General features: G+C 46.3%; 1 protein-coding gene across 1 annotated transcript in view; it reads left to right on the top strand.

Moving 5' to 3' along the window:
• The window catches only part of PAX5 (paired box 5), a 154,250-nt gene that overhangs the window by 44,840 nt on the left and 94,717 nt on the right, over positions 1 to 14,693 (top strand). Inside the window, exon 6 of the mRNA XM_054689166.1 lies at positions 11,371 to 11,546. Coding sequence (XP_054545141.1) covers positions 11,371 to 11,546 — 176 coding nt within the window. The remainder of the gene's footprint in view (positions 1 to 11,370; positions 11,547 to 14,693) is intronic.

Below are 14,693 nucleotides of genomic sequence, written 5' to 3'. Positions count from 1 at the left end.
GTAATTCAAAAACTCAAATGGGGGTAATGCAAAGATATCAGAGTAAATATGATTTTTAAACCCTTTTATTTATTTATTTTGTGTGGTGGGGGAAGGGGGACAGACTACTGTGTGCATGAAAGTCGAAAAAAGGTTGCATACACAAGGAGTCCTTCCAGGTGTAATTAAAACAAAGCCTTTATCATTCTTTGATCTCATTTAAAAGCACAATTCACAGAAACAAATCCCCCTTTTGCTCTTAATAATATTTCATTTGCTTTGGAATATTTTCACTATGGTGGGTAACATTCTTCCTAATTAGTGTGCATATCTTTCTGTAAGGTGGAGTAATTAGGCACTACTGTTTGAGGTAATGGACTTGGAAAGTATGGATTAGAGAGAACAGATTTGTCCTGCGGCGATGCATAAGGTATTACTTCCTTTCTTTCTGTTCTTTGAGGTCATCTTGATTCATGGAAGCACAAAGAAATCCCATCTCTTCATACCAACACCACGAGAGCTTCAATAATATATTTGTACTGCTTATACATCAGAGTATATCTTAGGCTCTAGATAATGGATAATGATGATGAGCAGCTAGAGAGAGGGGAGAGGCTTGTACACTTTGCTCTTCTCCCTTTCCTCCAGTTTCTGCATTCTCATCCCACTGAATTATAGCCAGTTCCCAGGCACCAGGCTTACTCTGGCCTTTGCATATTCTGTTCCCCTGGTTGGAATGCCCTTCCTCTCTTTCCTGCTGCTTTTTTTTTTTTTTTTTTTTTAAAATAAGCCTTTCCTCCTTAAGACTTGGGCTTTATCTTTTCCAGAGAGACTTTCCAGATCATCCATGTGCCTAGTCTGGGTTAAGTGGAGTAGCTTAGTGTAGGTTAAGAAGCAGACTCTATCAAGTTTGTATCCCAGCTCCTCTCTCAGCTGTTGTGACCTTGTGCAACTCTCTGTGACCCAACACCTCAGTTTTCTCATCTATAAAGTGGGAGAGGGCAATAATACAACCCATGACATCATTGGGTTGTTATGAGGATTAAATAGATAAGGTGCTTAGAACAATGGCTGGCACAGAGTAAGCTCCATGCAAAGACTGACCTCTACCCGTGGGCCCTTGGGCTGTCTGCTTCTCAGTCTCCCTCACACACATCACTACATTGGAATTAGTCACTTGTCTGTGTCCTCTGCTGGAGAACAAGCACGAGAACCTAAACCCCTCTCTAGTTCAGGGGCCAAATGTAGGGCCAGACACCCAGTAGGAGTCTGGTGCTTCTTGTTCTGGATAGATGGGTCTGTGAGGACTGGAGCAAGAGTTGGGGGCCCTGTGTCTTCCTAGGCCCAACTCTCTTCTGCTGTGCTTCTGGCACTGCACAGTCTTTTGCAGTCTGACCTCATTTTCCTCACAGTCCTTTGCAGTCTGACCTCATCTTCCCCATCCCTGAGAGCAGAATCATTGGTCCCTTGGGGCCTTTTCCCTGCTGACAGCCTGTGACTCATCAGGTAACACACAGCACAATCAGATTCACTCTAGTTGAACCTGAACGTATTTGGCAATTTTACAATTTCGCGTTTTCCTTCTCCGAGAAGAAAGATTGAGTGAAACTAATGTCTGGATAACGGTAGTTCCAATGGAATTTTCCTCCACGCCACTTTGATTTTCTCAGTCTGTGGCCCCAGTTTAGGATGGGATTTACAAAATCACCTGAAACATCAATTTTGGTTCTGGGCTGCCACGGGGTATTTCCAGACCTGCCTCCCTGGTCCCTCGCACAGGACCAGCTCAAGCAGGTGCTCTAGAAAATTGCAGACTGAATCTTGCCTGTGCTTGGAATCCTGTCCCCTTATTTCAGAACCTCCTTTTATCTCAGGCCCCTCCCCAGTACCCTTTCTCCCTGTTGTTAGTCATTTGGGTCACATAAGCATTCAAACACCTCCATGCAGAGAATAGAAGCTCTGTGAATTATTTTGAGTAGAAGAATTAATGACATCTTGTCATTGTTGAATTCTGAGCAATATATGACCTGCTGAATTTTCCTTTGGTATGTACCACCAGAAAGTTTAAAGCTCAGCTGAGTGTTGTTGTTTATCCTATTGCTTGGAAGTTTATGAATTGCCTCAAATCTTTCTCAGAAGTAGGTGGAATATAAACTCTTAGTTGATTCCTCTAGGGTCACAGATATAATGGAAACCACTCCTGAAGGGTTTCTCCTGGTATCTCTGATCATGCCAGAGACTGTCCCACTGCTGAATTCCCCTGAACCATCCAGACCTACAACCCCTCATGTCTTCCTAGATCACTTGTTCAGTTGACAAACATTGATTAGCTTCTCCTATGCTGGAAGTGAATCAGACATGGAGTCGGTCCTCAGAATGTTCTTACTTTTGGTATACAAGGAGTGAAATAACAATGCTAAAAATAACTCCTGTTTATTGAGCACTTACTATACAAAGCATTTAACATGTATCCTCATTCAATTCTCTCATCAGCTCCAGGTGTCATTATTGTTCCATTTTATGGATGAGAAAATTGATGATTAGCGAGATTAAAGATGTTCTTCAAATGTGATAGACTTGTCAGAGACAGAGTAAGGATTTTTTAAAAATATAATTTATTTATTTATATATGTTTTACATCATTGTTCATTTTTGTACAATGTTTGCTTTCTCCTCTCAGATGTAGTCCCCATAGAATTCCCACCACCAATTCACCCATGCACCATCACCATAGTTCCTTGTGCTCTTCCCACCCCTGTTTTGGTCCCTCTCCCTCCTCTTCCCCTGCGGAATGCCTCTGATTTATAATTGCTTGTCAATCTTGTTGGCTTTTTTTTCTTACTATTTTTCCCTGATCCCTTATTTGGTTCTCCTATATTCCTCCTCTAAGTGAAACCATCTGCTTTTTTTCTTTTTCCTTCTGACTTATTTTATTGAGCATAATCCCTTCCAGCTCTATCTATGTTGCTGTGAATGACATGAGTTTATCTTTTTTGACTGCTGAATAGTATTCCATTGTGTATATATAGCACATCTTCTTGATCCAGTCATCTATTTTTGGGCATTTGGGTTGTTTCCACATCTTGCCTATTATAAAGATTTATTTATTTATGCATACAAGAGCTGGGGTACAGGCCAGAGGTGTGGGGGTGAGAGGCTTCACTGGAGACAGATTGGGGAACAGAACAGGCATATTGACTGAAATACACTGCTGAGGGGAGCAGCAGGTGAGACAGGAGAGGTCTGCCTTGCCATGTGGGTTTCTCCCTGGCCGGCTAGGGATCAAACTCGTGCTGCAGAGGCTGCAGATTACTTCATAGTGTGGTGCTTAACCCCTTGTGCCACCAGGGAGGCCCCATATCTTGCCTATTATAAATAGTGCTGCAATAAACATAGGAGTGCAGGTTTCCTTTTGAATTAATGTTTTTGCGTCCTCTGGGTAGAGTCCTAAGAGGGGAATCGCTGGTTCATATGGTAGGTCCATTTTTTAGTAATTTGAGGGCCCTCCACACAGCTTTCCATAGGGGCTGGACCAGTTTGCATTTCCACCAGCACTGCAAGAGGGTTCCTTTTTCTCTGCATCCTTGCCAACATTTGTTGCTGCCAGTTTTTTTTTTAATATGGGCCATTCTCACCGGTGTAAGATGTAATCTCATTGTGGTTTTGATTTGCATTTCCCTGATTATAAATGATGTTGAGCATTTTTTCATATACCTGTTGGCCATTTGCATTTCCTCTTTGGAGAAGTATCTTTTGTTCTTCAGCTCATCACCTGAAGACATGTTAAGAAGTGTGCAAGTGCTCTGTCATGGATTTGTTGTCACCTCAATAGGTTAGTTATTGTCTCTGCCAGTTTGCTTAGCTCTACAATGGAAATTCCAAGAGCAGCAGCCTCACAGAATGGATTGTGAGGAGTAAAATCTAGACAGAGTGGTGGCCCCTACAGCTCCCTAGGGAGATCCAGTAGAAAGGGCAATTAAATCTGCCTTTGACTTTAAGGTTGGTGTCAGAGAGGAGGTAGTATGCTGGCTGAGCTCAATGGGCCAGGGTGAAGGTTGAGACAGTGGAAGGGATAGAATGAATGGTGGTGTTGGGGAGTGTGGTGAAAGGGAAACTCTGTTGGGATGACTTTTGGTGGTGACTAGAGGGGTGATCCTCACTAGAAAGCCAAATCATGAAGACCAAAAGGGTTTAGTCTTTGTCCTGGGTAAGACTTTTCCCGCTGAAAATGATGAGGACAGCAGTTAACAATGTTTGCACACTAATCCTGTGCCAGGCTAAGCGTGTCACAAGGATTAGTTTATTTAATCCTTTTAAAAGCCCCAGGGATTGTCCTGCATACATTGTTCCCAGATTACAGATGAGGAAACAGAGGACTTTAGTCTTAATAGTTTATATGAAGAGTAAAGGGAAGTAGAAAGAGCAGGTAAGAGACCAAGGTATAGGACTTCCCTAGTGGTGCAAGGGGTTACGCACAGCACTGTGAAACTATGCACAGCCTCTGCAGCACTAGTTCAATCCCCAGCCGGCCAGGGAGCTACCCATATGGCGCGGCAGACCTCTCCTGTCTCACCTGCTGCTCCCCTCAGCAGTGTATTTCAGTAGATCCACCTGTTCTTTTCCCCACGGTGTCTCTGGTGAATCCTCTCACCACCCACCCCCCCGCACCTCTGGCCTGTACCCCAGCTCTTGTATGCATAAATAAATAAACCTTTAAAAAAAAAAAGAGAGAGACCAAGGTATAAATCTCAGCTGATAGATCTTAGTCAGTCTCTCTGAGCCTCAGATCTCAAGTCTGTAAAATAGGATACAATATGAACCTTATATAGATGTTCTGAGGATCAATGAAATTTAAAGATGCAGAAATACCTTCTACCAGTGCCTCACTGAACAGTGCTCCATCCTGGATGGGTCAGGTGCCTTGGAGAAGCCTGAGTCCCCCTCATCTCTGTCAGTAGCCCTTTTATTCTTTACTTGGGACAGATGATGCTATCAATTGTATGCAGAACATTTTTCTAATGAAGCCCTGGAACAAATACCCTGTCCCTGCTTTGATAATTTATAATCATGCCTGGCCCCTCCTGTGAAGAAATCTTGGAATTACTACTGCCCTCAGCAGGCTTTTGTTGCATCTGAAACAATTTCTTAAAGCTGCAAATTAGCATAATATGAATTAGGGTGGTCTCTGCTTTATAAATTGCTTTCAGAATTAGCACTGCAGTCATCAGAGGACACCAATCCCAAGGTTCCTATGCTCGCTTGGCCCAAGCTAGAAATGTCTCAGGTCACACAAGCTGAATCTCCCAACCACCCTGATGTTAGACTCCTGCAGCAAATGGACCACCAAAACTGTCTGCCCCTTCTTCATTGGGAGAAGCAGATCTTGGAGTGGGTACCCCAGTTAGTAGCAGCAAGCTGGTTGGATGTCAGCCAGCAAGGAACACTGCAGGACAGTTCTGGAGAGGACTTGGGACACTGGGGTAAGAGTGGGGGGTGGTGGTGGTGGTGGTGTACAGAAAAGCAGTAACAGGATCTGGGAGTTTTTTTTTCACAACTTCAAAAAGATTAAGGGTAAATATGTACTAGAGAAGAAATAAGACAATTCTTCCCATCTCTGACATTCTTCTTGAAGCCCCTGCCCCCCCAAATGTCTCTCCTCATACATGTTTATTCCTAAACTAAGTATTGGGAAAGACAGTGGATCCCCTGGGTAAGCATGTATACCATGTTATTGCTTAGGGGTGGGGTGAATATTGGGCAACAACCCTTTCAAAGATTTCCTTACAAACAATCCACATGGGAAAATAAGTTAATGCTCATTTAATACTATTTAATAGACAAATTCTAGGTGCATTTTGGAGGAGAAAGCAGATATGACTGACTCAAACTCTTCACTTTATTGATGGAACCCCTGAGGTTCAGAAAGGGAAAGAAATTTGCTGGGGCTCACACAGTAAATAAGGGCAGAGCTGGGGCTAGAACCCTGGTGTGTTGGCACCCAATCCTTTTCCCACTGGGTCTGGACACTGCCCTGCATACTGAGGAGCAGCCATGAGGATGAAGGTGGGTCTGCAAGGGCTCTGGGTTGGGTCTGAGCTCAGTAGAGAAATGGGACTCTGAGAAAGGCAGGAGGTTGACCAAGTGGCACTAGCCTCCTTTCCTGGGGCTCCTTGGCCTCCAACTGGGGTTGTATCCCTGAAAGTCATGATACCAGAGGGATTATGGAGATTCCTGTTTGTTTGTTTTTCTCCCAGTGAGCATCTGCAGGCATAAAATACATGATGATTTTTAAAGAAACAAACCAGAACCTCCAAGAAAAATGCAAAGCCCCTGAATTTGCTGTGCTCTGAAGAAAACGCAATGGGTTTATGATCTTTTAAGACACACAAGAGACAGCTTTCTCTTGACAGATGGAAATCTGAGGCTATTTTGCTTCCTCCCCCTTTGCGTGACCAGACCTGATTGTGTAAAGCTTTTAGCTTCAAAGCCGGGTTGTGAATAACATTGGTTTAACCTGAAATTTAAAGGCAGCATTTCTTTGCTCCCCGAGACGGGGCTTCCTGCCCCTTGCTCCCCTGAAGCTAGCTTCCAGAATGTTAATTCTACCAGCCATGGTTGACTAAGCCCAGCACTGGGTCTATTACATATTATTTGATTTGGAGTAGAAAAAAGATTTAAAGATACCAGGCCCCCTGTATACCTTTGTACTTTTGCCCATGTCTGTCCATATATTTAAGCATACTATTCACATTGCGAGTTCAGACTTTTCTCCCTGGAATAAAATGGGTCTGAGCATTTCTGTAGGCTGCCTCCAAGACCACATTCCCGATGAAGTCGCATCACAGCTCTGTGGCACAGATAAAGAATGCCACGGAAGATTCTACTGGAGGCCTGGAGTATCAGACCTGCCCTCGTGCAGGGCATGATTTTCTGGTGTTTACTTTCGTGGCTGTCTTGAGCGTGTTGTGGGTTCTTTGGTTCACACTGACTGTCACCCACTGTGGGCCGCACCCTGAGGCAGGTCAGCCATGTTGCTGGTCTCTGAGCACCATGAACCTCTTTGTTAGAGAATTTTGTCTTGGTTGATACCTCCTTTACTGGTCTGATTGTTTTTCCATTAATGTGTGTCTCTTCCACTGGATATAACTCCATGAGGACAGAGCTAGGCCAGCTGTTGTCCATAGCTGTATGACAGTGTTAACAGTATTTGCTTACTAAGGTTAGTTTAGGGAAGAATGAATGAATGAATGAGATGGAGGGATCCTGACATCTGCAGACCAGACATGCAGAGTGAAGGTGGTTGTCAAAGGTATTAGTAATGTGTTCATTTATTTATTTTTGAAATAAATGTTGGACCTCCCTGGTGGCTCAGGGATTAAAGACACAGTGCTATCAAGCTATTGCCAGCCACTACAACATGAGTTCGATCCCCAAACAGGAGCTGATCCATATGGTGCAGCAGACCTCTCCTGGGGTGCCCGCTGCTCCCCTCAGCAGTGTATTTCAGTACATCTGCCTGTTCTGCCCCCCACTCTCTCTCTCACTCCCCATACTGTTATAGGACAGCCCAATATTGAACGGGTTCCTGGCTGTGGGTCCTCACCCGCGTGCTTAAAAGGGACTTATGAATACTCCACTACAGGCACACACAAAAGGTTAATAAAAGGTTTATTTACAAGGGAAAAGGAAATAAGGAAAATGTACAGCTCAGGGAGAAAATAGGGAAATAAAGTCTTTAATGCGTCCTACCCGATCCGCCGACCTGGAAACCCAAAGTCACTCTCAGAGCTGGCCGGACGCTGCTAGCTGGTGGAGAGCCAAAATGGGAGCCCCCAAAGTCACTCTCAGAGCTGGCCGGACGCTGCTAGCTGGTGGGGAGCCAAACTGGGGGCCCCCCCCAAAGCCCACGTATCTGCCTTTATACCAACTTGGCTGCTTAACCCCACCCTCAGGTCCCAGCCACCTTCCCTTTGGTGGTGATGGGATTTGGAGTTCCCAGTGTCTTTGGCTTTGGCCTGGGGTGGGGGTGGAGTCCACAAAGCCTGTATGGAATTAGATTTAGGACATCCTTTTCCGCCTAACAATACCTCTTGCCTCACTCCCTATACCTCTCCCCATACCTCTGTATGCATAAATAATCTTTAAAAAAATAAAATAAATGTTATTTATTCCACAAATATTCCCTGGATGGGAATAGAGGAGACAGAGATGATTTAACTCTGGTTTCTCCCATCCACCAATGTAACCAATAATATAGTGTGGGGGTGAAGGGCCCAGGGAACTTGACTCCTAAGATGTGGAAGACAGTGGTCAGAGTCTTGAGAACTAGAGAACGAAGTGACTATGCATGAAGGAAGGCATCCTGGCAGACATGGCACGCGACTTCCGGCTCCCTCTCTGTCCTAGCAACAGTGCTCACATCAGTGAGGAAGGGCTTGCCTTTCCACTGTGGGGTGGTCACCTGTAGCTGACAGGATAAATGTATGCTCTACCTTCAGACTTCCACAAATGCAAAATTCATGTTATCAGCACCTAGTCTTTCCAAAAGATGAAGCTTGGGAGCAGGTCTGATGTAAAGGAATTAGGGATTTGGGCCCTGGGACTGCAACATGTGGAGGGTTATTCCCTTACCCCACTCTGGAGGACCCAGAAGGCTAACATCCACTCCGTGGCCTCGGTCGTGACCACTGGCTGTCTCTCCAGAGAATCCTGGGGTCTCTTCCCATTATTCTCAGCTCGGTCCATCTACCTCTCATCTCCTGGCCTTTGCAAAGCCATTTTCCTCTGCTGGGCATACCCTCTCCACTGCTGCCTGCTTTTGCCCTACTGATGCCTTGTCTTGGACTCTCAAGCAAGACTCCTGCTTGGAAGACTCCCCAATTCTCCGCGAAGTCACACCATAGTCATTGTATGTATTTCTAGATTTTTCCACTTAGTATGAATCACCATTTGTAACCATGTCTATTTGGGTGAGTACTTAACTGAAACTGGCTGCCCTTTCTGATTGGAAAGAAAGGCTTGTCTGGCTAAAAAACTATTACCTACTACAGAGTAAGCACTTTATCAATATTTCTTAAATGAATGAATAAATAATGACATGTTGAGGAGGTGAGGCCACCTGCATTGGGAGTGTGCATGGTGTCCTTGTGGGAGTGGCCTCCAAAGACCCCTCCCCCCATGCAAATTCATGGGTGGGCCACGCACCCGAGCATTTACTCTGTGGAGGATCCTACTCGGTGACCAGTGACCTGGCCTGCAGGGGCCACACTTGCCGAACTTCCTCAGTGGAAGTCTGTGCCCTTTCAGATCTCTGAGCCAAAGTCCTGCCTGTCATGCCTTTGGGAGAGGAACAGAGCTTGAGGACATCTGGGAGAGGACAGTGTGGTTAGCAGGGAGAGGTTTCCTGGAGGGCCAGGGTTGGGGCATGTTGAATGGTGCAACCTGAGTGGGAAGGAAGAGATGGGCAGTGCCCAAGGGGTGGGGGGTGGATTGAGGCCTTGGTGAGAGTCATCATCAGTAATTGAATGACAAAGGAGCTTTTGCTAAGGCGTGGGGCCTAGCTGCCAGAATAGGTTTGGGAGGTATGAGTGAAGTTGATGGACAGGGAGAAGTCTTTTAAAAGTAGATGTGGTCTATCTGATAGTTTGAGTACTGAGGACTGAGGCCAAGGTCCAGCTTTGGCAGCAGTGCCTGGGCCAGGGTGGTTGGCCAGAGCAATAACTGAGGGGAAACAAGTTCAGCCATCTTTGTGTATATGTGTATGTGTATTAGGGTCATTTGGTGGGTGCCAACCAATTGGAAAATATTGCTGGGCCCAGATGGGGCCATGAACTCCCATATTCTGCTAGTCTTGCTGCTTTTGTAGGGATGAATGCATTTAGGGTAAGCCATGATGGGAGAGGATGCTGCTCTGGGAATAGGAACAGGACTTGTCACATGGAAATCCAGTGTCAAAGGCTGTCAGTGGAGGAGGGCCTAGGCTCTGGGATGGGGGACATTGGCCAGAGAGGTCAGCTTCTGCCTTGGCCCACATGCTGGGTTGTCTGGTCAGTCAGGCTTAGCCTAGCCTATGGCATTGTCTTGGGCAAAATTTACCTGGGATCCATTTTCTCAGGGGGCTTAGGGGCTGCCTTTGAAGATACTTCTTGTAAAGAATGCTGGGGTGATCTGTGCTGTCAGCCTCCACAGGGGACTCTGAAAGTCTAGCACTCATGCTGGACACTGGGGGAAGACACACCAACTTTTGGGCAGCATGTCAGTGACATAAAATCCCACCGCTTCAAGCTCCTGGTTTGACTTCACTCCTCACATGATGGGTGAAGTCTGCAGCAGCAGTGTGCTGGTAGGTGGGAACATTATTAATATCAATTTAGGTGGAATTTTTTTGAACATTCCAGGCCCCCAAAATAACCTACCAAATCTGAATGTTCTACTTTTGGAGAGCAGGGGAAACCTGTCTATACACACAAATACATTTTCTTCCTTTTTTTATGCAAAAGCTTGTATATTACACATGCCGTGTTGAAGCTTGTTTATTTTTTATCTAACAATGTATCTGGGATCTTTCCCTATCAGTTCACAGAGGGGGTCCTCTTTCCTTTTGCAGCCGCACTGTGTGAGTGCATGTAACTTATTCAACCTGCCCCTACAAATAAACTCTTGGGTTCTTTCTAGTCTTTTGCTACTAGAACTTTGTACATCTATCACTTCCCATATGTGTAAGTCTAGCTGTAAAATCAATTCTGGAGGTGCAGTTGCTCTATCAAAGGGAATGTGCATTTGTGATCTTGATAGATTTAGTCAAGTTGTCAATTACAGATGTGTGACCAGTGGATTCCCATTAGAATTGTGTGAGATATCTGTTTCCCTAAGCCTTCCTAACACACTGGCTTGCCGCTTGTTCACGTGGTATGGTGGCAAATGTGCTGGGTAAGGGCATCAGCTCTGAACAAAACTGTACCTCCAAGGTGGGGGGTCTCAAGTGCAAGAGAGGCATTGGCACCTGGTGATCAAGCCCCTCAGCCAACTTGAGCTCTAATCCTCAGGCAAATCATTTAATCTCTCTAAGCCTCAATTTTCTCATGTGCTAAATGGGGAAAATTATAGCATCAAAAGTGGGGTTGTTTTGAGGATTAGGTGAGAATGATGTCTATAAAAAGGGCTTCGTGCTAGCTTGGCATGCAGCTATCGGCTATCAGAGGCTTGCCCTGCACTAACCAGCAAGGTGACCTTGGCTTAGGAGCCCCTTGGCAAAGCCCTTGTTTCCTCGTTTGTGCGAGAGGGAGCTGAACTCTTGGGCTCTCAGGCCTTCTTCCAAATCTCAGGTCTGACATGCTTTGTTTAGTAACTGGTGTGACCTCCATTCCCTTTCCTCTCTCATGCTCATCGAAGGTATTCAGGAGTCTCCAGTGCCGAATGGTCACTCACTGCCTGGCAGAGATTTTCTACGGAAGCAGATGCGGGGAGACCTATTCACGCAGCAGCAGTTGGAGGTGCTGGACCGTGTGTTTGAGAGGCAGCACTATTCGGATATCTTCACCACCACGGAGCCCATCAAGCCTGAGCAGGTATGTCCCATGATTCACTGCCCACCACACCCACCACCCAAACACAGGCCTGGTGGCCCTCCTGAAGGCGTTTGGCCAGGTATGGGTGAAATGCAAGATTCTACTCAGAGGCGAACATCTTGATGTTCTCGCTAGCCTTGACTGGTCACAGCATCTCATGGGGCCAGGAGGACACGAGGTCTGGGGCTCTGGCAACTTCTAGCTCAGTGCTTCTGTTACTCTGGCCAGCCGGGGGTGTGTGAGTGTGATTTGTCTGGCGGCTCTGCCATTGATGAGTGTTGTCGTTTCCTGGGGCCCTTTGCACAGGAGGGTGTAATGATCTTCTGGGCCACTTGAGGTGGTCTTGGGTCATTATCCTGTCAGTCAGGGTGAAGGTGGAAATATGTAAGCACTTTATGGCCATAAACCACATTAAGATGGTGCTGCTGTGTACCCTACCATCAGTTCTCTCATCAGCTCGCCTACTGTGCTTTTGGAGACTGAACCCAAGAGTCTGGAATTGAAGAATGTCTCACTGGACAAACTCGCAGTTGGGTCATTTGCAGGATAAGGAAGGAAGGAGGAGGATGACTCTGGCTGAGCAGCCTCCATCTTTGCTTCGGGGAAAGAAACAGCCATGCCTTTGGCTGCAGAGATGGGGCCACGGTCAGGTTCCCAGCGTACCAGATTCCATTCAGGAGGTGATTTCTTGACATCTAGTCTGTGAAGGGCCTGGGCTGGCATCTTGTAGGCACAAGTTCCTGCCTGCCAAGAGCTCCCATCTGGTGGGCGAGTCTAAGAGGAGTACTATGAGCAATGACTGCCCAGCACTTTGCTAGCTGATACTGGTGGTGAGGACTGGCCTCACTCTAGTGATGCTTCAGAAGTTTTCCAAAGATGTTCAAAACCGTGTAGGCTATGTGCATAAGAGGAGAGGTGCCAGAGAACCATGGGTGACAAGAATGAGCAAGGCCTCAGGAGCCACCCCCTGTGATTGTCTAGCTGCATCTGCTCAATTTCTATGAGAGTTCACACAGACCATCTAGCTGCTTTGTTTTCACATAAGGAAACTGAGGCCCACAGAGGCAAAGAGACTTACCTAAGGCCACACAGCAAATCATTATTCACTCAACAAACATTGATGAGTATCCACATGTGCAAGAAACAGAGCTAGGCACCAGGTATACCAGTGAGCACAATAGGCTTAGACCTGCCCTCAGGGAGCCTGCAGATGTGTGGAAGAGTCACAATAAATAAGAATGACCTAAAGGGTTGTGTATTCCAAATGTGCCAGGTGCTGAGGAGGGTTATGTCTGAGGTTCTCTGAAAGTGTAAAACAGGCTGAGCAAGCCGAGAAGTCACAATAGCTTCCTGTGGGAAATACACTTGTGGGGAGCTCTGAAGGGGTTGGGCAACACCAGGAGAATCAGTGTTGGGGTGGAAGAATATGCCTGACAGAGGGAATCGCAAGTGCAAAGTCCCTGAAATAAGAGGGAGCATGGCAGGAGTGAGGAAGAGAAAGAAATCCAGTGTGACTGGGCTTCAGGGAACAAGCGGGGGCAGGTATGAGGATGATGTAAAGAAGACGGTCAGGTATTGTAGATCCTTAATATTTTGGTCAGTATTTTGTTTCTGTTTTTTTTTTTTTTTAATAGAGGCATGTTTATTTATTTATTTATTTATTTATTTATTTATTTATTTGTTTGTTTGTTTGTTTTGTTTATACATGCACTGGGTACAGTCAGAAGCACAGGAGGGTGAGAGAATTCACCAGAGCCAGAGCAGGGAGCAGAGCAGGCAGAAGGACTGAAGTACACTGCTGAGGGGAGCAGCGGGCGGCAGGAGAGGTCTGCACGCCATGTGGGACCCTCCTCTGGTGGCCAGGGAGCACCCGGGGATCAAACCGGCGCCGCAGAAGCCGCGGGCAGCTTCGCAACCCAGTGCTCAACCGCTGCGCCACCGGGGAGGCCCTGTTTCTGTTTTTTTTCCCTCCTACAAGTAGAGCAGTCTTCTCTTGGAATGACGTAGTAATATAACCTGGACAGGGCCAATTCTACATACTCTAGATCCTAGGCAGCTTCCTTCACAAATGGCCTCTCCCATTGCTCAGAGCCCCCGCCCCCCCCCTTTTTTTTTTTTGGTGGGACCCTTGCCAGTGGCCGGGGATCGAATTGGCACTGCAGAGGCTGTGGGCAGCCTCGCAACCCAGCGCTCAACCGCTGCGCCACCAGGGGAGGCCCTGCTCAGAGCCCTTCTAAGGGATGGTCAAAATCACACTTCATTGGCCACAGGAGAAAGGAAAGAGATGCACCAGGAAAACTTCATTGGATGAAATCTACCTTTCTCTCTAGAATCTGGGAAAAGCTTATCTTTTAACCATTGACAAAATATATGATTTTAGAGCTAGCAGAAAATATGGAAGCAAGCTTTCTACCCCTTCATTTTTTTTTAAGATTTATTTTTATTTATTTATACATACAAGAGCTGTGGTATAGGCCAGAAATGTTGGGGGGTGAGAGGATTCACCAGAGACAGAGTGGGGAGCAGAACAGGCAGAATGACTGAAATATACCGCTGAAGGGAGCAGTGGGTGAGATAGGAGAGGTCTGCTGCGCCATGTGGGTTAACTCCCTGGTCAGGGATTGAACTCATGCCACAGTGGTTGGCGATAACTTGCTAGCTCGATAGCTTATTGGCACTGAGACTTTAACCTGTGCACCACCATGGAGGCCCCGCTGCCCCTTCATTTTTCAGAGGCCCAGAGATGGACAGGGTTGTCTGAGGTCACCCAGCAAGTGAATGTGAAAAGTGAGGGCCCAGACCTCTGCCCTCAGTCTGGCCTCTACCCCATGAAGCCTCCAGATTTATATTAAGTCCTTCTTTACTTCATTCAGACGTCAATGTTAAGAGACCACATTTCCCTCTGTGTTTCACATGATTCTCATGGAAACTCACAATGTGAATCATAAATCATTTCTCTCAGAATGCCCAGAAACATTGGGCAGTGACTATAGGGCTGCGTTGGTAATTGGGAGGAGTCCAAATGCCATCCATGAATCCATTCACTCACTTGTTCAGACACTCATATTCTCAATTATCCAACATATTTCTTTCATGCTGGCTGTGAGCCTGGCACAGTGCCAGGCACTCAGGGGAGGAGGCTGAATC

The sequence above is a fragment of the Talpa occidentalis genome, unplaced genomic scaffold (assembly GCF_014898055.3).
Source record: "Talpa occidentalis isolate TD23 unplaced genomic scaffold, MPIMG_talOcc4v2.1 talOcc4.7, whole genome shotgun sequence".
Taxonomy (NCBI): Eukaryota; Metazoa; Chordata; class Mammalia; order Eulipotyphla; family Talpidae; genus Talpa; species Talpa occidentalis.
The sequence above is the reverse complement of the archived record's forward strand: the minus strand, read 5'-3'. Positions and strand labels throughout refer to the sequence as shown.